At 40.9% G+C, this 21843-nt stretch overlaps 1 protein-coding gene across 4 annotated transcripts in view; it reads right to left on the bottom strand.

Annotated features, from left to right (window-relative positions):
* Window positions 1-4802: 4802 nt before the first annotated feature.
* Window positions 4803-21843, bottom strand: part of ADAM22 (ADAM metallopeptidase domain 22) — a 126202-nt gene continuing 109161 nt past the window's right edge. For 2 of the 4 annotated variants that reach the window (XM_088533543.1, XM_088533542.1), the window contains 5 exons: window positions 19763-19863; window positions 19147-19213; window positions 13616-13702; window positions 5710-5833; window positions 4803-5144 (listed from right to left, as the gene is read on the bottom strand). In XM_088533543.1, coding sequence (XP_088389669.1) covers window positions 5124-5144; window positions 5710-5833; window positions 13616-13702; window positions 19147-19213; window positions 19763-19863 — 400 coding nt within the window. In that variant the 3' untranslated portion in view covers window positions 4803-5123. Of the gene's footprint in view, window positions 5145-5709; window positions 5834-13615; window positions 13703-15714; window positions 15826-19146; window positions 19214-19762; window positions 19864-21843 lie in introns of all 4 variants that reach the window. The other 2 variants (XM_088533546.1, XM_088533545.1) reach the window with 2 other exon arrangements.

The following is a 21843-nucleotide window of genomic DNA, read 5'->3' as shown; positions in this document are numbered from 1 at the left end:
TACCTGATTTCTTGGCATACTGTGAGAGTCCTTTTTATACTGCAACTATGTCTTCACAATCAGTTCACTGTTTTCTTCTTTCCTGATCTAGTAGCCTAACCGTTAGGAACGCTTCTCCATCATGCAATCCCGGGACAATAACCCGCACATACCTGTGCCATTCACTCACACTTGTCTTCAGGAAAAAGCCAGAAGAGAAGCCAAGTCCCATTCTGCCCAAGAGATGTCACAGGCTCTGGAAGCCATGCAAATAGATGGGCATCAGCAGTCAGGTGGACACCCTATTCCAGGCGGAAAAGATGGCTTCGGAGAGCAGAGTGCTCAAGCTCTTGGAAGAGGAGTGACCAACCTCACACCGTGGTTGCCAAGAGTGGCTTCAAAGAGATTGCTAGTGACATGAGCACTGAAATAGCTCAGTGGGAAAAATGGGTGATCTTGAGACTTGGAATAGGAGAAAAAGGAGGACATGGTACTGCTCTTAGGTTAAGAGACTTGGTGATTAAAGAGATTCATCCTTTGAAAAAGGCAGAGGATGAGAAAGACACAGAATGAATGAGGCACCAAATGCTGAACCACTCCAAACTGCAAATGAGCCATGGGGCTCTAGCCTATCACCCTAGCAAGCGCAAGAAATACATTTACAGTGCCATAAACAGCACTGGAAAAACCTTATCCAGGATGTCATGAGGAAAGGTTTCCACCTTTGCAGCATCTTCTCAGTTGCTTGTCCAACAAACCCACACAGCTCCTAGTGGATGTAACTATCCTTCATGGAAGCGATTCCCAGAGAGGAGGAGTGGACACGGAGATGGAAAGAAAAAGAAGAGAAGCTTGCCTGGTTTTAAGCTAGGGTTTGATAAGTTTGTTTAAAACAAACATAAACTTTAAAACAACAGGGGGCTCAGTGCAAGCCCTAAGAGCAAACCTGTCACCCTACCTGACTGCAGTCGCTCAGTTGTTTCACTTCACATCCTATTGGCAAGGGCAAACATCATGTATTCTCATAATCTGGCGGATCATTAACCACACTGTGTACATCCATGAGACTAAGCAGTGAAATGATTGCAAATTTGGTGAGAAGAATTTGCATACTTGTCAAAGCACACACAGCTATCCTTGGCCCTGGTTTTGGAAACACTCATTACATTTATGTTGACAGGACAATCCAGTTCATTTTAGATCAGCAATGGTGATTCACATGGATGCATATTAGCTGTTGACACAGTTTTTTTCCTTGTTTTAATTCTGGCTATATCAACCGTCATTTGATCGTTAGCACAATTAAAAGTATTCAACGAGTGCATCAGCTTAGCAGGTTCGAGATTTCATAAATCAGGAACAAAACTCTGAAATCATTTAGACGCAGCTATCTTTAAAGACATATGCCACATCTCAAATCACATAATTGGCAAGTAGTGACTTAGAAGTTCATAACTTATATAAAGATATGCTATATAGTAATGAACGACCTCTTTAAAAACTAAACTATTTATACTATAACAATAGTATAACAAATTTACATGTAAATTATCGATCACAACCATTTCTGGTATACTGCCTAAATATATTCATCAAAAGTTTACATCATGGATTACTGAAGTTCTTAACAAATCCAGACTAAGCAGGTAAACTTTACATTGTAAAATGATGGTATCACATTGCAGCATTATTATTTGAATATTATCTCTATTTTTTGTCTCCACCAGTTAATCTTATTAATTTTATTTTAAATTATACAAGATTCTCCTCCCACATGCTGAAATACATAACACTAACGCAAGTTAAGTATAGATCACCCTGTAAGCCCTACGCTAATAAGGACAACTACTGTAATGCAGTTACTGGTGATGTCCCCATTTAAGAGGTATCTACAACACAGCTGGCATGGACTAGCTCATTTATTACTGTGGGGAAAAAAAAAAAAATCAATGCCAGCAAATGAAAGTCTGAATGGGAGTGAGTCAGCATGACTGAACTACCTCCCTGGTGACACAAGCACATCATTTTAGCCTGGATGAGGTATTATGCGGCAATATTAAAATATTGCTATTGCCAGTGTAACTGTAACTACTGTGGTTAAACAAAAAAATATTTGCAATCTCTGGGGTTACTAATCTTGCAGGTGTCAAACACACTATATTTTAAAAGTAGAAAACCACAGAATATAACCACCAAACAACTCTTCTCTCTGACCTCCACCGACTCTAGAGGCTCATAGAGCTTTACAAGTACAGGCTTTATGCAACAACTTAATGTCTCCAAGTTACCAACGCAATGCAAAATCCCCTGCAGAACAGTTCTGCAAAAGACAAAGTTTCTTGATGTTCCCACTCTCTTGACCTCATCCAAGACAGTATTTACTTAACTGGAAGTTAGCGCTCACTAGTCACTGCATCTCGTCAATGTGGAAGTGCCTGTTAAAATTAACATATGCATGTAACTGTATCAACAAATGCTAGGGATGAATGCTACCAAAGCAAGAGAGAAGCTGTAAGTACATAGTACATTGAAAATACCATCAGGAACGTGTTTTCAAATCAAGGAGCTATGAACATGACACAAACGGCCAGTATGCTACACTCAGCTCTTGCTGCCAAATCTTGCTGCTTCTTGACAAAGGAAAAGGGAAGGGGAGGAATAAAAGATGGTGAACAGGAAATATCCACAAAAATTTAACATGATTATTCATAATTACATACTAATTTGTGTTCAAACAAAGTATCATAAAAGGCACATGATAAACAGTCTGGTTACTAAGGACAAGACATTAATACGGAAGGAAAAAATGGGTTCCAGGCGGGTTATCAGGTTAAATTTCCTAATTCGGGTGAACTGCTTGAGGGTCCAGTTCAAAGTCCACTGAAATCAATAAAAGATATATATTGACTTCAAATGATTATGGCTCAGGCCCTAATTTCATGAACTACACACTATCTTTAATCCAGCTACCTACATTCAAATTAAATCTTTGAAAAAATATTCTTCAGTGCTGACAAGATATTTACTCCTCACAAAAGTGCAGAATCTTCTCCTAAAGCAGTAAGAAGTGACAGGCTCCCTCCAGATGGCCTGTCTGCATACACTGTCCTCACTCATTTGTTTCTCCCTCAATACTTACCAGAACCTTGTGACTGTGAAGGAAATAATTTCAACTTCAAGGCCAATATTTCGTTCTAATCTAGCACAGTCTAATCATAAAATATAGTGCTTCTAAAAATCATACATACTTTACAGCTGCTGACATCTTTAAAAATTTCTTAATTTAACCTTATATATATTCAACTTTATTGAGAGACATAGAAGATAAAAAAAAAAAAAACAATTAAAAGGCTGCCAGTGTTGGGTGCACTTACTAAAGAAAATACATGAAAGAGGTAGAAGACTCCAGAAACACCTTGGATGCTCCTGTTATAATAATATCTAATTGTTCATACGGCTATTGGACAAGATATTCTACTGCACTTTACAGACACAGAAGTTTTATTCTGTAATGTTACTACCTGAGGCTATGAAATTGTTGCTTTTGGAGAGATGGAGAATTACAAACTGATTTAATATGGCCCGTTTTTCTTGCTGAACGAAAATTTTCTATCAAAAGACCACATTTATTTTATGATATCTTTTAGAAGTCTCAGGTATCAGGAATCTAAGAACAAGATCTCATTTGGCCCTTAACACATGGACCACTGGCAGCCAGACGATCACCGCCTGTCGAAGCACAAAACCAACATTTCCATGGTAAAGGCCATTTTGTTTCCATGATTTTTTGTGGGGGTGGAGAGGGCTAAGCTCACTTGTACTCAGTTTAAGGCCCAAACTGTAAAAGGGATTGCAGGGACAGGAAGCATAGTATTCTAATACATGGTAAAGGAGATTCTAGTAACAAATACAAATTAAAAACATTAACGAAACTTGCCCAACATTTTTATTATCTAGTGTAGTGAAATCATTTTGCCTCTCATAAGCTATACCTTGCCATCTAAAGCAGTGTTTCAAATGCTTTACCAAATATATACAGCAAATCTCACCAGAAGGACTTGACATCACCACAGACTGAAGTGACTGCACAGAAGCATTCCCAACCTTCCAGTTTGTACTCAACATTAGTTAAAAGACTCATTCTCTGTGTTCTGCAGAATTAGTCTCAGTTACAGCTGCACGAGGATACACTGGTCATCATAGCGAGTAACGTATTTTGGCTGGTTCCTTTGATGATGATCTAAGACACAGTGTCACTGCACTCCGATTTCTGCTTTCTATGATACAATTGAGATTGTCAGTTACTTAAAAGATAGCACAGATTTTGGTCAAACACCAGTTTCTGAGAGACACATTTTTACAATATTGTATCTTCTGTATTTCCAAAGTTGTCTGCTCATAACATTAAAAAATTTGAAGTGTGATGATGTTAGTCATGACTGTTTAGGCATTTGGCAAAATATACTTAAGTGTAACAGTTATTTTTGACATTATCAAATGTTTACATATATACAATCTGTATATTGAGATTATAAACACGTAAGGTAAAAAAAAAAGATATAACCCTTGTTATTTTGAAGTTTATGTAAAATATTTGCCTTTCAAAGTTTGAGATCCTGTCACAAAAATCCTATATTTCTTACTCCTGCATGCTAATTGCTACTACGGTATGTTGTTTTTCCCTTACATGTGGAAAGTAAAGAACACAAGGTTCATGCATACAGAGAACATGTTTACATCGGCTGCGTTCTTCAGAGCACTCATTCCCAATTCTGGTTTGCTCTAACGTGGAACTGCATTAAACCAAAGAAAAACCTCTGTTACTTGGGACTTGCAAATTGACTGCAGCTGTAATTCTATGTAAGTGTATTTGTCATCATGCGGAAGAGCCATGTCACATCCAGTCTAATTATCCCCTTATAATTTTGGTTGTTCCTTACATCGAATTCAAAAAATTCTAGTCAACAAAAAAGGACTGCCTTTTCCCTTCCAAACGAGAGGAGGTTGTCACCGCGACCACCGGCGTCTGTGTGGACCTTTCGAGTTGTCTGAAGAGCAGGTGAATGTGCAACGACTCTGTGAGGCCAAGTTCCTACAAAACCTGTAGTAAACAGTTCTGGCGTCACCCCGGGGAACTGGTGGAGCTAAATGGAAGTTTCCCAGAGCTGGAGAGGAAAAAAGGCAACACAAACACACATCACCAAAAGAAAAAACAGGCTGTCACCTCACAGCATTACGAGCCTGTTTAGGGGATTGCGTCTACTTTGCCCAGGTCACAAATGACAGGCAGGCTGCTCTCACCCTAGCCTCACATGGGTATCTCTTCAGAGACCCGAGTCAGCAGGTTAATTGGGAATGAGGCTTGTTGGGACTCCAGAAGTGAATTTCAGTGATTTTTGTGGTTACTCAAGTATCTGGTAGGGCCACACTGACTTGACGCAAGGAAATCAAAGGCTAACATCGCCATGCAGCTCCACCATGTTTTACTTAACTGCGAGTGATCTAACTCTAGGTAATGCTGGAGAGTAACCAGTTTTGAGAGCAAGCATAGCAGACAAGTGCAAATACGGCCACTCGCAGCAAGGCTCTGTGCCAGAGGCTCAGGCTGCAGCAACCTCCAGAGCTAGAGGTATGAAGGAAAAGCTTATGGTACTCAAAGACACTCACCTGTCATGCTTTCCTCTTGACAAACCACCAGCAAACCAAGTCAACAACCAAGCACACACTTACCCTGGCACTTTGCCTGTTGGCTTTCTTCTCCTCGTCAGGAAGTGGTGGCATTGGGTAAGGGTATTTTCTGCTAGAAGCAATAGATCCAGTGGATGAAGAAGGAGACTTTGCAGGAGAAAGTGTCCTGAGATGTTGAAACACATAAAATAAATGTGATGTCTTTGGGATCTCGCACTGCAACAGCAACTGCCATTACTCTGAGGCTTGGTTCAGAAATAAGTGTTTACTAAAGTTTATCATTAGCTCAATATTAGGAGAGAGCAAAACTTTATAGATCAGTAGTCTAAAATTCCATGACTATAAATAAAGGTATTTATAGCTTTCAGGAGCTCTAGGAAAAAAAATAAAATTTCCTACCTCTTATTAGAACTGTATTGCAAAATGAATGATTTCTTAAGCTGCTTTACAAAGTACTATAACTAATCACAATAAAATTAACAAATCAAATCTGCAATAGAATAAATAGACAAATGAAAGATAGACATAGCATCATGAAGGCTAAATAGAAATAGTAATTGTATAAACACAAGCTGAACAATGTCTTCTGCCAGTGGATGAATAAATGAGTCATCAGTGTCTTTGTATATATCTTACACATCTCATATATTGATACAAACATAGCAAATAAATCTATTACTCTATAACAACATACTAACTTACACAAATGCATGCACTTAGAGGCCAAACTGTTAGTTGTGAAGTAACAAAGGCATATACAAAGTGCTAATAACAAACTACTAGACATGCAAGCATCATACAGTGCATATTGTTCCAGCCAAAGAAAGAGTCTGATGAGAATATACAAAAATGGACTGATTAGTCAGCAGCAATCAGCATTTCTGTACAAGGTGAGTAGAGTAAGCAGTAGCAAGTAAATGTTTGTATCACATGAAAGGTACTATTTTCATGTCAATAAGGCATCAGCACATTATTGACTAAAATTTTATACCCAAGAAAAACACTTATGCTTCTGTTTTGAGAATCTGCACCTTTCCCACTTGAGAGGTTTCTATCAGGCTCTAAATCTGGGAAGTATAAAAGGAAAAAAGGCTTCAAAATAGAGGACAGAGGCTACATGGGAAGTTTTGTTCTGTTTTGCAGAGCGAGGACATTTTCAAGAGAGGCTTCCCCCTGGCATGGGCACCCCACACCCAGGCACCTTCTGAGCACCTAAAATCTTGGGATTTCAAAACGTCCCCAGGGAAGCAGTTTACACTCAGGTTCTGAGGCACATCTTCAAATACTTCAAAACACAGCAAGGGGCACAGGTGTGGACTCTGGCAAGGAGCACCATTACCAGCATCACGGGTACCAAGGGCCAAGAGGGGCCTCCTGGGAGCAGTGCCCACCCCACAGTAGCAGCTGTAGGATCCCATGCTTCAGCATAGGGACTGAGAGGTAAGGGGCTCCTTTGTGCCTGGAATTGTTTTCTATGTCTATTAATTAAGTGAATTTCTTTTCCCATTTAATAATAGCTTTTTTGTTTTAGACTAGTGCATCATTTTACTGTAATTCCCTGGGGCAGCAGGGAATTTGTCCTCCATGCAAAGAAGGGTTGATGGCATCACGAACAACAGGGTGTCAATAGAAATTGCATGGTGAGAGTTCCCCGCAATGCTCTAATGCCTCACGTTGTCCCCTCAAAGTTCAGCAGCACTCAAAAAAAGAATGATCTTGGAAGCGTTTTCCAAATACTGAAGACTCTATCTGTCTTCAGCCTGTGCATTTTGAGCACCCAGTAAGACAAACTGGACACATGTAAAAGTTTTCAGGAAGAAAATTTTAAACAGCTAATGCAGCACAAAAGAGGGCCTTCACATGTCCAGCACCACAAATTTGGTCGCAGGCTACATTTTTTTTTCTTTTTTAATGCACAGAAAAGTTCCCTGCAGTGCTCAGCGTTCTGCTGTTTGCTACATATAGGAGTCTTTTCATCTGTGGCCAGATTTGTACAGATAAGGATTGCTAACACTCAGACTATTACTAGATCCAGAATTACAAACATCGGAGGATAGGAAGAAAGAGTGCCGATACAGAGGGCAGAATTTACAGATTATCAATAATCTAATCATTTATTAATTTTGCCTAACAGCTCTAGCAGGATTTAAGATCTTCATGTTTAAATGTATAATGAGGCACTTGAAAATTAAATTGGAGGGTGTGAGACCTGGCGTGGTTTGCTCACCAGCTGGGGGCAGCGCGCAGGATGATGGCACTGGCCATCCCTCATGCCACGTCACCTCCCCTGCGCTCCCACCAGTTACTCTGACCATCCCCAGACAAGCCCCAGGGAGAGGGAAAGGCATGGATGGGCCCTCTGCCTGTCCACCAGCTCTGGAGGCTCCAGGAGTTGCATCCCCTGAGGATGGGGCGTCTTGAGCACTTTCCCTGCACAGCAGGTAGCGGGGCAGGATCTCCACTGAGCCTGCAAGCAGGGAGCTTTGCATCAGAACCCCAAACCTACCCAGCACAATCTGGCCAGGATATCTCACAAAAGAGGAGGAAATCAGAATTGGCTTCAGCGCTCCAAGGAAGTCTGTGCAGACATCGCACTTAAAAGTTTAAGTTGCACAGAAGAAAGTTGGAGGCAGACATCTCACAGGAGATCTGTCATTAGTTAGCCATAGATATCTACTTCTCATCTAACTTAGGCATCTAGAGCACAGACATCTGAGTGAAAGAGCCTACAAATGAGCACCAGCAGGAAGCATGAATGCAGTTGCACACTTAAAGAAATGACCATGGCCTCCCCTTAAAGGCCCTAGACACTTATATCTGCTACACATTAATGTACTGTTTTTGTCATCTCTAGTGCCAGCTCATATCACTACTCATGTGCATGCTCACAGAGCTTATAATGCATCTTAAATGACAAGTGCGGTTGGTTAATTTTTAATCACCTTTTAGGTTCTGCCCTGCAATTGTGTATGTGCTGTGTATCCCAGATTTACATCTACTTTAAATGAGAGAGAGCCAGAAATGACCTTTCTCATTTACAGGATGGCAAAAGGACAGCATTCAGGGACACTTGCGGGTAATGCCAGGGATAAAGGTAGGCAAAACTCTGCAGTCTGGGTTAGGGGTGGCTTCCATTTAGCTTTCACCGGGGAGTTAGTTCTCCTGGTATCATATCCATTAGCTTCCCTGTCAGATGTTGCTTCCATATGAACCTAAATGAGGAAACAGAACTACACACTGATTTGTAAACTGCATTTGTTCCTGCGCACTCTGTGACAACTTTGGAGATTTCGCTCTCCATCCCAGGTGAAGCCACGCACCTCTGTGTGTTTAACAATTTTCATTTCTGACCAGGAGGCAAGATCTAGTGGCTACACTGAGGCTACCCTTCCCTTCCTGAAGCTGGAACTAGCAGGGTATCATAGGGCTTCAGAACCAAATGCTGCAGAAGCTGTAGGATATTTCTCTGGGCTCCTTTGCAGGCGGATGTCTGCTTACTCTGCCTTCTCTTGACTGAAACAGAGAGAATGCTGGCCCAAAAGGGACAGTGTTGAAATGACACTCAGGCATAAGGCTGAGAGTCCTGTGACCCTCTCAAATGCCACTACAGTAAAACTGAAGGCAGGTGGCCCTGACAGATTTTACCTGTTCATGAACTATGTTCCATTCTGTTTTGTGAACTGAACTAATTTAATGAAACTCACTTAATACAGCTTTAGCAGAGCTTCCCAAGAGAAGGGACTTGCCTTGGCAGCAGCTTCCTTCAACCACAAGGCTCCATGCCTTGGATCCTGCAACCACAGTTTCTGAGAAATGGCAACGAAGCTGCCTTTCCCCTTGAGTCTGGGTGTCACGTCTTGTTATTCTGGATAAGATTAGGGTGACTGAATTGCCTGTTGCAAACTGATAGAACTTTCCAGTAAATGAAGTTCATTATGGCAACTGGAAAGTCAAAGGAGACCATTACAATTTTAAGAAGACCGAAAAATAATATTGAGAAAAAGGAACAGTGGGTGAGGATTTTTTTTTCTTTTCCAAAGCGGTGTCCAACACCGCCTCAGAGAAACAGGGACATCATGGTCTGTGATGACTATGGCCAGTCTGCTGGATGCTCACACAGAAAGGCAACAGATGAGGTAGAGAGGCCATTTGGTTGTGCGGCAGAACTAAATCTGGTCTAAGGACCAACTGAGGAGGCAGGGAAGAAATCAAAGAAGAAGAAAGCAAGAGTACCAAAGCTCATAAAATATATGAGAAACTGATAGTCAATCATCTCCTGCCCATCATGCCCCTTGCCAACACCTTGGACAGCTATTCTCTGTCTGGACGGCTGCTCTAGATCTTCCTCTAAAAAAAATTGTATTTGTAAACTATTTTGACTTTTACACATTACCACAGAATCTAGGTTACTCTACATTTTCGCATTAGCAAGCTTAGGCAGCTCTGGGCACCCTGTAGACCTTCCAGGCTTTTTTTTTTCTTTTCTATATTTATGCCACACTTAGAAATGCCATTCTAGAAATGCCACATTTGGGGATTCTGACAGTTGACTTCCTTACACCATCACAGTTCCCAAGTCTTTCAAAATTCAGTGAGGATCTCAAGTAATCCATAGCTATATTTTGTAAGGTTAGTCTGTGCACTAGCCACTGTAATAGGCAGTAACAAAAATACACAGTAGAATCACACTAGCACAACTGTGAACTTCTAGCTAATGGTGAGACTCCAGAAGATATTCACTACTGGGAATGTGGCCATGCTCTGGACTGGAGGGTTTTTATGCCTCCCCTGACCTTCCACATAGTAATAAAAATTTAGGGCAAAACTACAATTTGCCTTTGCCATGCACTGTGGGCAAACTAGCCTGCTTCTGCTGCAAATCCCTAACAGATTACTTTCCCCTTGTAATAAAAACCTAAATCAGGGGAAGGTCTCCCACTTGGGTTTATTATTAGAGTTATGCAGCTACATCCTGGTATCTATTCAGACTGTAAAATTAAAATCTCACCTACACTTTAAGCTCGAAAATGAGATTTTTTTTTACAGATCTTAGTTTCTTACATAAAGGAATCCCACAGGCAGAAGCTTTTTGGCACTAGAGACATCAGCTTTGATGATTATTATTAATAAAAAGTAATTATACAGAGGTACCCACTAGGCTTGAAGATGAGAAAAAATAGTAACTCCCTGTGCCAGGGAGGCAAATTTTGGTTTACATAGATTTTTCCTAAGAAGATGGGGATACCTAATGCCTGTATTTTTTGAAAAGCTGCATCTTTCCAAGGAATTGTTTAGCATCAAGCCGTGCATTTTTTTTTCAGGCTGATTATACAAAGTGTGATTTGTTTTCTCTAGTCACCCCTCAGTCACGTTCCTGAGGCACTGCTGAGCTGTCTTGTTCTTGTCCAAAGGCTCCAGAGCCACCACATTACTTCCACAAAGACAGTGCCAAGGAATAGTGCTTCCCTGCCAAGGCCAGATCTACCCAAACCTGCACCGAGTGCTGTGGAGAGGCTGCAGCAGCCGGGGTAACCTCTCATAAACCCACAATGACTCATCCCAGGAGAAAGCTCCATCCTTTCCCTTCCCTAATATGCAGAATACTTCCCCATGGTTACCTCGCTTTCTAAAATCATTTTAGTTCCTTTCTCAATTCTAAAGCTGAAGTTACTGCTGTAAGCAGTCATTAGCAACCCTCTACACAGTAATATTTTCAAGTTAGGTTTCATCTTTGCTCCTGTAAGTCCTTAAAACTGACCTGGATCAGTGTAGGCTCCTCTACTAATTAAAAAAGGGGAAAAGCTCAGTTCATCCCAAATACAGCTAGGAACGTGACTCGGCTGGTTCCACAGGGAAAACCGTTGGGTGAGTACACCCCCATGAATTTAATCCACTTGCTAATTCAAGACATACTAATATTAAAAGATGAAAACCAAATTAAGAGTAGCCACAAAGGAATTTGGATCCCTTTACCTAATCCCATTAAAGAAACATATTTTAAACTAGTGCTATCTTCATATTTCATCAATGACTTATCACAGTCAGAGGGCTTCTGATATGAACATTCTGCAAGACAGCTCCGAGGCTAAGTTACAGTGGAGGACTATGATTGCACTGCCTGAACAACAAAGGCCCAACATGTATTTTTAGGAAAAGGCTTAGTTTCTCTTGCTAATAAAAATGTACTTCCTTTCTAGTGCAAACTTGCTTAGTTTCACCTTTCAGTGAATCTTGGTCCTTATCAGTCTTAATCTCCTACTCTGAAAGACCTCATAAAGGCTTTACTCCACAGGGTTTTTATGATCCAAGTAATCCTTTAACTGCTCCATTAAACTAAGCAGCTTGAAGTCTCTTCTACCATATTTCAGGGCTATACACTTAAACCTCTTCATTCCTCAATGTGCTCCTTAAGCTGTGGCTAGCAGACAGGACACAGTGTCCTGGTGCAAAGGCTAGCACTGGTAAAACTACAGAAGTCACAAGCACTGTGCCCAAATGCCCAAACACCATACTGAGACTTGGCTCATGCTGACTGGTAAGACTTACAAGGTTCTCCTTTAAACCCTGAATTGCTGCATCGAGGCTTTTTTGGTTCCTTGCTCAAGACTGAAATCAGAACTGGCAGATTTACATTTACCTTATTTGCCCTATCCACAGTTTTGAAAGCTTTTCTGCATCAGTGATCTATGAATTCTTGGAAGCAAATACAAATGCTATTAAAAAAAAAAAAAACAACTTCTTTGATAGCTCCTCAAATGTTTTGGGGCAAGGGCTCACAGTTCTAAAAATGACTAAATTTGCAAGCTGCTGTTTAAGATCTTCCACTGTTACTATTGGAATAGAAAGTGTTTCATCAGCATCCCGTGATAAAACCCCATCGCTTTTTTTTTCTGATGAACACATCGGACGTATACTGAATGCTATATAGTTCTGTCCTTTATAGTCAATAGTCCAATACATACTTCTGTCCTTTTGGACTATTACTGTGTCTCCTGGCATATCAAAATTCTTGTTCAGATTTTGTTTATTCCTTTTCACTATCCTTAACTCTACTGGCTAATGATTTCTCTTTGTATTCATCTGTTTGTTGTTTCCACAGTGAATATTTTGATTGCATATATGTTAAGTCAATTTACAAGTTCTCTGATTTTATGTTGCACATTACAAGCCATCCTCCTTCCCTCCTATGCTAGGCTGTTTTTTTTTTTCAACCGATGCAAACCTTTTTCTCAGCTGTGGGTTTGTCTTTTGGGGATCAACTAAAACACTCTCGGTGACTGTGATTCAGTCACACAGAACAGGGCAGCCAGCCTCATGTAGGTTTCTCCTCTTTACCTTAAAATGTATCAAATAGACATTTTTTTCCCTTCACAAATATTTTCATGTGACATTTTTGGCAGAACCCTGCACTCACTTGCAACAGATTCATTACTGGTTAGATTTAAGGAACATAGAGTATATTCTCATATATTTAATTTTCCGATTACATTAATTAAATCTGAAGGCAACATACCACTACTGTTTATTCTTTTTTAATTTAAGTTTTAGTATGCACTATAAGATAGTGGGTAGAGTAAATGTATTATGAAACTGCTTGCTGCAGCAAATTACATTCTGGTTAAGTTACTACTATTTATTAGTGATAAATATGTGTCATGCCCATAAAACACTACTTGGCATAAAATGATGAGAAAGCTACTACAAGCTATAGATGATGGTGGGAATGCATGCACTACAAACACCCTTTTTAATGACTTCATTAAAACATTCAGGAAAAGAACTGTAAGTTGCACGTGAGGCCAGAAACAGACATCAAAATGCAGCAAAAGAAGAGGGGCCCTCTACACCTAGAGTAACTTGTATTGATTTATACAAGATAGGAATCCCAAGATATTTGTATATGCTGGAACAGCTCTTAAAAAGGATATAGAATTAATTTACAAAATACCTAAAGTATGGTCCTTCAGTGTTTTTATTCACATCTTCTACCCACTTAGCTACATTATATTCTCTTTTGAACCATGGGTTTAAATACCTGCAGAAAGCAATGGAAGGAACAGAGAAAGCAGAAGAACAAGAATAGAAAATCTGAGAACACACAGCACAAGCTTAGCAAGGATGTCTTCATCCCCAAAATGCAAGTGAATATGGCAAATAAATCAGTATGGATGTTGGGTGAGGACTAGGCAACGTGTACAACTGCATAAGAAAATCTGATCTACAAGACTCGCATGTTTGGTTACTCTGGAAATTAATTTAGTATCTTAAGGGTAAAAGTCACTCCTATGCAGAGGGCCAGCATTAAGCTCATGGTCTGGAGTTCTCTCACGATGTCAAAATCAGGATAAAGGGGCACTTTAGCTCCAGTCCTGCGGTTTGCTTGTTGAAGACACAGGTTTGCACCCATCTGGAATAAATTGCAAAGTACTAGCTTAATGAGTGGAGACTTGGGCTTGACCCTTTCTACAGGAATGAATTTCAGCCTTAGTATCTTTAAAAGCTTTAATCATCTGCTACTGCACTGGCAATTTTTACACTTATATGCAAATAAATTTTTAAATTTAAATTTTTAAATGATCATTTCACAAGGAGCTTTCAAGGACATGGGCTGCAGAGTTCATCTCAGAGTTTGCAGAAGCAATCTTGATACCAACATCAGACCTTTTAGAAAAACCTGCTCATTACATACTCATATCAATTACATGAAAGCTACGAAATAAAAATGGTGTTTAATTACCTGACAATAATATTACCATGGAAAAGGGGAAAAAATATAACTGGTTCTTTTAGTCACAAACAAGTATAGTGAACAATATTACAATATTTCCTCCTTCCCCTTTATAATGTTTAGATAAAAGGGCAATGCAAAAGCAGCAGTCTGCCCGGTCCAATTTAAGTCCCCTTTTGATTGTAGAAGAATGGCAACAGTTTAACAATTATTTGCAAAGAATATTCCTTTAAGAGTTATTTTTTAGTATTTCTGAATGAGTTCTCACCACTCTTACTTATGAAAGCAGCTCCGATGACCTCACACATGGGAACAGGCCTTGCAAGGCATTGCTCAGATAAGTATAGGCCAGATTATGTTATTTACACCCCGATCATATTTCAAACCATGTTAGACAAGAGCTGCACCAGTTTTTCAACCTCTTAGGCCTCCTTTTTTGCTCTGGAACTTCTTCTCCCTGCCCCGCGCAAGCACAGCCACAGCTCTCAGAGTATTTGCCCTCAGCCACAATTGCTTCCAAGTAGCTTCCTCAGCTTGCTTATTTATCAGGAATCAGGAGTGCTTTATGCTTTCCATCTTGGGTTCTTAGAAAATGGCAAAAGTTGTAGCATAGAAACAGCTGAATTGTGAATAAAGCAACAGGCTGACGCCAATATACCAGGAAATAACAGATACATGGTTTGGCTTTAACTGTAGCCAGGACTTTCTTGAAAATTATAAGTTGCTGTAGAAATTTTGACTTTTTTTTTTTTTTTAAAGAGGTCTTTTGGTAACCATGAAACACTCCCAGTCTAGCATCCTTTATTGGAAAACAAAGTTTAACGTGGTATCAAAGCATGCAGTTGTTGCACAACCCTGCTTGAGATTATCCAGGGCCTGGTTGTGTTGCTGACCGTCATGTACCACCTAAATCCACCTGCTGCAGAAGGGTTAAGCTTGAGCTGCGGCAGGCCACCAATACCATAAGAAAGCTCTTAGGCTGATCTTCACGGCCACCACCTTCACTAGTGATGGCCAGAATCCACTTTTCTTTTGAGTGAGAAATTCTGCTTTATAATAAAGCTGTCCTGACACGTAAGCCACTAGCCCTCCGGCTTGATTTGGCTTGTAGCGCAACATGCAAAGATGCAGAAGACCTGGGTTCGAGAGTAGCCGTGCTCCTCAGGCTGCCCCGAGGAGTTAGCTAGCGCTGCGTCAGCAGGAGCCCCTCCAAGCAGCCAAGGTGTTTGCCACAGTGAAACTATCGGACACTGAGGGGAGGAAGGGACTTTCCATGGGATAAAACGGCAGCCCAGCACGCAGGGGCAGGTGAGACTGACCTGTGATCCCGACTCCCTGCTTGGGGGTGCTCAGAACCCCCTGGGCTTATGCCTTGGGTCGGGATTTGGTGGGCGAGGGAAAGCCCAGGCTCAGATGCATGGGTTACCCTGCTGCAAAAACACAATATATAACAGAAAGTCTAAGCCAATGATGTTTGTATCAGTTATAATAATGAGGAAGATAAATGCTTAGAGGAAAAGCAATGCAAATTAACAAAGACCAGAATTGCTGTTTGGCAAAACACATGTTCCCTGGGACCTGTTTTAATACAAGCTCCCATTTAAACTGTCAGCCTATTCAGAAAACCCTCATTATCTTTCCTGGATAATTCTAATTGATTTTAATAGAAAACAATTGTCTTATCAGGCCATTTCATCAACCATGTTTGTGAAAACACTGCATAGACACTTGGCCTGTTGGCATTCCTCCTGTGAGAACTAAACAGTCTGAGTTAGTAAAGAATGAGAATGTTGTTTTAAAACATCTAGAATCGATGTAAAAACCTCCCAAAAGAGCTTTAACGGTCTCCATGGAGCTGTGACTTTTAGCAGAAGCTTTATATCATGAATCCGCTAAGTACGAAGGGTTGCAAAGAGCAGCGACCAGTGCATATTTTAGGAACTGCCCAGTGCACTCGCAGCCCTTTGGTTAGTGCTGTTAATGAGGGCTGCAGAGCTGGAATCCCACTCAGTGCTAAAGATATTTTGCTTAAGCTGCAAATGGCACAATCCTCTGTCTGGCGCATGGCTACATACATAACACCTTGTGCATGGTATAGTTACTGCTGACCCTTGCTACATCAGCTACATCAGACATAATTAAAGGCAAACGTACTGCTGTATATCTGCTTGTAAAAAAGAAAAAATATATATATCAAGAAATTGAACAAATGGGTCCAATCTTCTAGTGGTTAATTTACACTGTCTCTGCTAGTGACAGTGATTCTTTTCATCCATCTAGCAGCATGCATCACTGGACTTCCTGGGTCACATAGGAGAGCTTTCCAAATGTCAGCCACCATCTCAGAAAAGAACTTAAGGTTCTTCTGTATTCCTCAGAGAAGTGAAGAAGGCAAATCTGTCTGGGAAAAGGCCTCACACTCTGAGGATACCGTGGAAGCAATGCCAGCTGCACTGAAGCTGCCCATATCCAGAGGTATCCTCAGACACACACAACCTCAGCACTGCCAGCACTGCTTTTTGTTTTCCTCAATAAATAAGAAACGCTGGTCACGCTTACATCATTCACCATCCATTCTCCCTTCTCAAAAGTCATCTTTCCAAGCAGACTCAGCGCGTGCCCTCAGCCATTCTCTCTGCTCCTCACCACACGGGCACGGTGGGTGGTTCAGCCAGCGACGTCTCCTACCGACGGGTGCCGGCCGCGCAGAGGAGACTCTGACCGGCCACACGGCCCAACCTCAGTCACCTCAGAGGCCTCGAAGTGCAACCCCTTCAGGAGAAGGGGCACTTCCCTGCCCAGCCCCTATCTGCTGGGAATGCACACACTGTGTTTCATTCCTCACACAGTCTCTGCACGGCCCTCAGGAGGGAGCAGCAGCTGCTGCGGGGCTGGGACACAGTAAAAAGCAGCAAGAAAGAAGAGAATTACTGGGTGGAAATTGCTGGGACACTTCTAAAAGACAAAAAAAATATGTAGGTAAAAAGCTACCTAACTCATACCCTTTCTGCCTACTCAGTTCTATTTAGCATCCTGAAGCTCTCAGGGCTAATGCACATCAGCAGAGCAGCACAGAAGGAGAAAAAGATGCCTAATGCTTTTCTGCCTTACTGAGAAGATGATTCTCTTCCCTAGGCAGTTATGTTCACTCTAAGGTTAAAAAAAAAAAAAAAAAACAGTGGATTTGGTTTCACTCTCTAATTCAGCTCCAGTCTTCAACTCTGCTGAAGGACAGAATAATGAGAATAACGGTAACATTAACTCACCCTGATTATTTTTAATTCCCCCCCCTTCTTTTTTTTTTTCCAGAAATACAACTACAAAATTAAAGTACAGACCAAATTTCTAAAGAACTTGAAATATCATTTGTATTTTTAGTGGTTTGGCCAAACAGACTAATTTTGCTTTTATCAAATTGTCTCGTGCAAGGGGAAAACAAAACCAACAGAGTAACATTCCAGTAAGAGCTTATCACTGCTAAAACCAACACATGGTGGCACTTGACAGATAAACTCCTCCAAACAATTTGGAGCTAGTTTTTCTAGTTCTGTGTTGTCGTTTTGACCATGCAACATTATGATTACTGTGGATCAAGCTATTATTTGCATGGTCTTCTCCAAAAATCTTTCTAAGCCTACTTGCCTAAAGACTGTGCATTGCAGGTTTGCAGAAAAGTTCCAGAATGAACTCACAATTCCCAGACTGAAGAAAACATGGTCCAGAGAGGTGTTAGTATCATTAGCTTCCAGCTGGTACTCAACTCACTTGCAGTAGTGGGGCCAAATTGGTATAAATGATACAAGGAAAGGGCACAGCCATTGCTGTTACTGTCAAAGGAGGGTCATTCTGTAGCGGCCTAAGTGCTTTAAGAGCAGGCCAGGGCTCAAGAGCCCTTGAGATCCTGTTTCCAGCCATTCACCACTCACCCACATTAGGAGGTGTAAGAACACAGTAAAGGCTGTTTCTCCATGGGGAGCACCATACACACGAGCTCTTCAGCAAATGTAACCACCAAATCAACATGGAAAGCAACTCTGAATCACACAATGTATATGTAAAGTTGTGCGTATACAAGGCACTTTTTCAAATATGCTCCTGTTTAACGGGACATGTTTAACTTTTTGTTTTCTTCCTTTGGGACCACATATGCAGCCCACCTGCTTCAACACTCAGGATGTGCTTGTGCTGAAGTCAGCCACCTTGTAAGGACTCTCACAGCATCCAGGGCTTACTCAAGACTGGCTGTCCCGGGCCTGGTGGCATCTCAAAACAGACAGATCCCTCTCCTAAAACCTCCGCACAGGTACTCAGAGATAGAAACCTCTGACCTCAACAATGACCCAGCCCAAGGTATAAAGGTATAAAGTTATCACAAATAACAAAAAGTTATCACAAATTCACTATTGAACCAGGAAACACTCAGCAATGGCAGTTTACTGTAGACAAAAGCCTGCAGTGATGGTGCAGGTTGTCACCATCATTGGGAATTACTATAGGAATGGCTGTGAAGACACCTACATAAAAAAGAAAATTGATAATTAATTTTTAAAGAATACAGGAAAAAAAGAAGAAATCGAAATACATTAGCTATGCCATTTACCAGCTTCTCAGTCAGCAATCAGAATTGGCCACAAGGCAAATATGTAGTCACCCACTTTTCCATACTTTTTCGATACTTTTAATCTCAATCTACAAAACATGAGCATGTAAGCTATACTTTTTTGTCTTTGCTGTTAGAAATTCAGACTTACTCAGTTGAATTAGACCGTGGCCTAAATCTTTTGCCTTTGACTTTCTTTCTGTTTCCTCCTATATTACCTGAAAGAGACCAAAGGGTAAAGACACACTGTATAACATCCTGAAAGTCACCTGCATTACATTCCAAACTCTAAGTATTCTTTACATTCATAGTAACAGGGTCATATTATTAGCTTTAGCCATTTAAAAATCATCATTCCCTCTGGATTTATCCCAGCCACAGAAATTTTTGACACTTAGGTGACCTTTTGTTACCTTTTGCTGCAACTGTGCAAACCAAAGACATAATTTCAGGTACTATCTGAGAAACCACTTAAAGAAAAATGCACAATAAAATCATAAAAGCTGGAAGAGTGAATGAAAATCTTCCTCTTTTTCAGATTAGCTCACACTATAGGAATGGTAAAAATTTGGAAATGCAATTTCTACACAATAACACACTATGCAAAAACTGTACTTGTGTAAGACACTACTAAATTCCCACTCCAGGTTAATAATAATACAAACTTAAGAAGTCAGGCTGCTGTCCAAAGACCAACCCAACTTTCAGCAGAGCAGAGATGACACGGGTTGGTTTCCACTGCCGAGCGCACTCAGGTTCACACTTACCTTGCCAAGAATTACTCCTAGGTCTCCCATTTTCACAGATGTCTGAAATATGTTTCGTGTCTGGGATCCTTTCACTCCAGGAATGAGATAATCCATTTGACCTGGAATTGGAGGGCTCAGATGCCGTTACTGTTAAGGGCATTTGCTCATACGAATATATTAGCTCAGTGCTTCAGAGCTCATCGCATTGCTGAGGTCAGTCACAGAACAAAGCCTAAGGTCTGTCTGCACTAGCAGCATATTCCGCATTTCTGGATAAATTGGGCACTTATGTTTTGCTGGCTGCCCTGAAGCAGGTCGGCGTGTCCACATCCAGGCATCACTAATGCTTCCTAACGTGGCTGCTGCTGGAGGAACACCAGCGCTCACTAGATTTTTCGCTGTTTCCATCTCTGCCCTAGCACTGAGGTGCAAGGGGTTTTTCTGCCCCGCTTGTCTCCGTGGCTTTTTCCTCTCAGTTGAGCACGGGCCGCCCGGGGCTGCGGCCACACGCTCGTGCTGCGCTGGGAAGCAGGGACATGCACCCCTCTGCTCCTCCTCCCACCGCCACAGAAGGAGAAAACAGCCAGAATGGATGGCCCCAATTACTATAAACTGTTATAAATTTATAATTATTATAAAGATGTTTTGCTCAAAGGATGAGTTTTTGTATATTCAAGCAGTCTGAATACTCTCGTGTTTTCCGATCTCTGCTTGCTTTAGAGGGCAGAGATCTGACAGAAGTGCTTCAGATAGCCTCCAAAACACCAGGCTAGTCGTAGCCACTGAATCCCTGAACTGAGCCCTGGGTTTTATTTATTCAATCTTATTTAAAGCATGAAATGCCTGAGAACTGGCAGATTTTTTAATCATTTTCTCTTCCTAATGGTTTCTTTCTAGGCTCAGTAATGTCTTGCTTTTAACTGTTTTTGATGGGGTTTCTTTTTTGTTTGTTTTTCACTCATAACAAGAGGAGTTATTAGGTAATTATGTCTTAATTCTGTAGTATCCTCTGAGACTTCTAACACTTCCCAGCATTTTCCTGAGTGGAGATAACTAATGGCCCAGGCATTCCAAAGCCTGCCAGGAGAGGCCCTAGGTGTCTGCAGGCAGAGCAGAACAAGAGCACTTCCAAGGACGGGGAGCAGCCTCCTGGCCTTGGATTAGGTGAGCCGCATCAGTCGCCCCCGGAGCCCAGGGAAGGCCGGGCAGGCTGACCTGACAGTGCAACGTACCTGAACAACAAAATGCTCTAGTGGAGACAGACCCTCAAATCCACCAGTTTTGTGGAACAAAAAATAAAACAGAGACACATGAAATAAATGGAAGTATGAGAAAAAAGCAAGGTAGAGAACGAAACACATTAAGTGACATTCAATTCAAAACATTTTTTTTTCTTAATTGGAATGCACACCTCCTTAAACAAAACCTACGAAAACTTATTTCCCAAGTTTTTTTTTCAAACATTTTTTCCAAATGAGAAAGGATTCTCCTACATAAGCACTGCATCATTTACCATAACCTCCTTGAAAATAAGTAATTTATCCACTTACAAATCTAAAAGTTGTATTGAGAAAGTTAGAAACCATTAATTACTTCACTACTGCAGAAAAACCATTCACTACTTCACTATTACAGTTTCCTTATTAATATATTAAGATTAACATTACAGTTTTCTTATTAACGGGCACAGACCGAAGAAGCCACACAGAGGATCTATCTGGTACACACCAGGGCACTGCAGACACATGTATTAATTGCACTTTCCTTGAAATAACAGAATAAATACGGCTTTGTTTAGTGCACAATTACAAATTACTCAGCAAGATAAACTGAGACTTCCAGTTATGTTATGAAGTGCTTCAAGAGTATCTGTTCCTCCCATGACATCCCGCTTCTTGTAAATTGCTTGGAAAAGCTGGCCAAAGAAGATTTTCTTAATTAAAGGATCTCTAGCTTCAGAGGGTTGGTGAGCTTAACGACCTCATGACCTTAGCAACCACTAATGACTGTTAATGCTTTTCAATCAGTTTTCACTTTCAAATGCTGTTGATGTGTTTTTTGTTTTGGTTTTCCTTCTATTAAAGTAACTGGAGAAGAGT

Source organism: Tinamus guttatus, unplaced genomic scaffold (assembly GCF_059628265.1).
Source record: "Tinamus guttatus ecotype Peru unplaced genomic scaffold, ASM5962826v1 Tinamus_guttatus_pri_ptg000509l, whole genome shotgun sequence".
Taxonomy (NCBI): domain Eukaryota; kingdom Metazoa; phylum Chordata; class Aves; order Tinamiformes; family Tinamidae; genus Tinamus; species Tinamus guttatus.
Note: the sequence above shows the minus strand (reverse complement) of the source record. Positions and strands in the feature narration are given on the sequence as shown.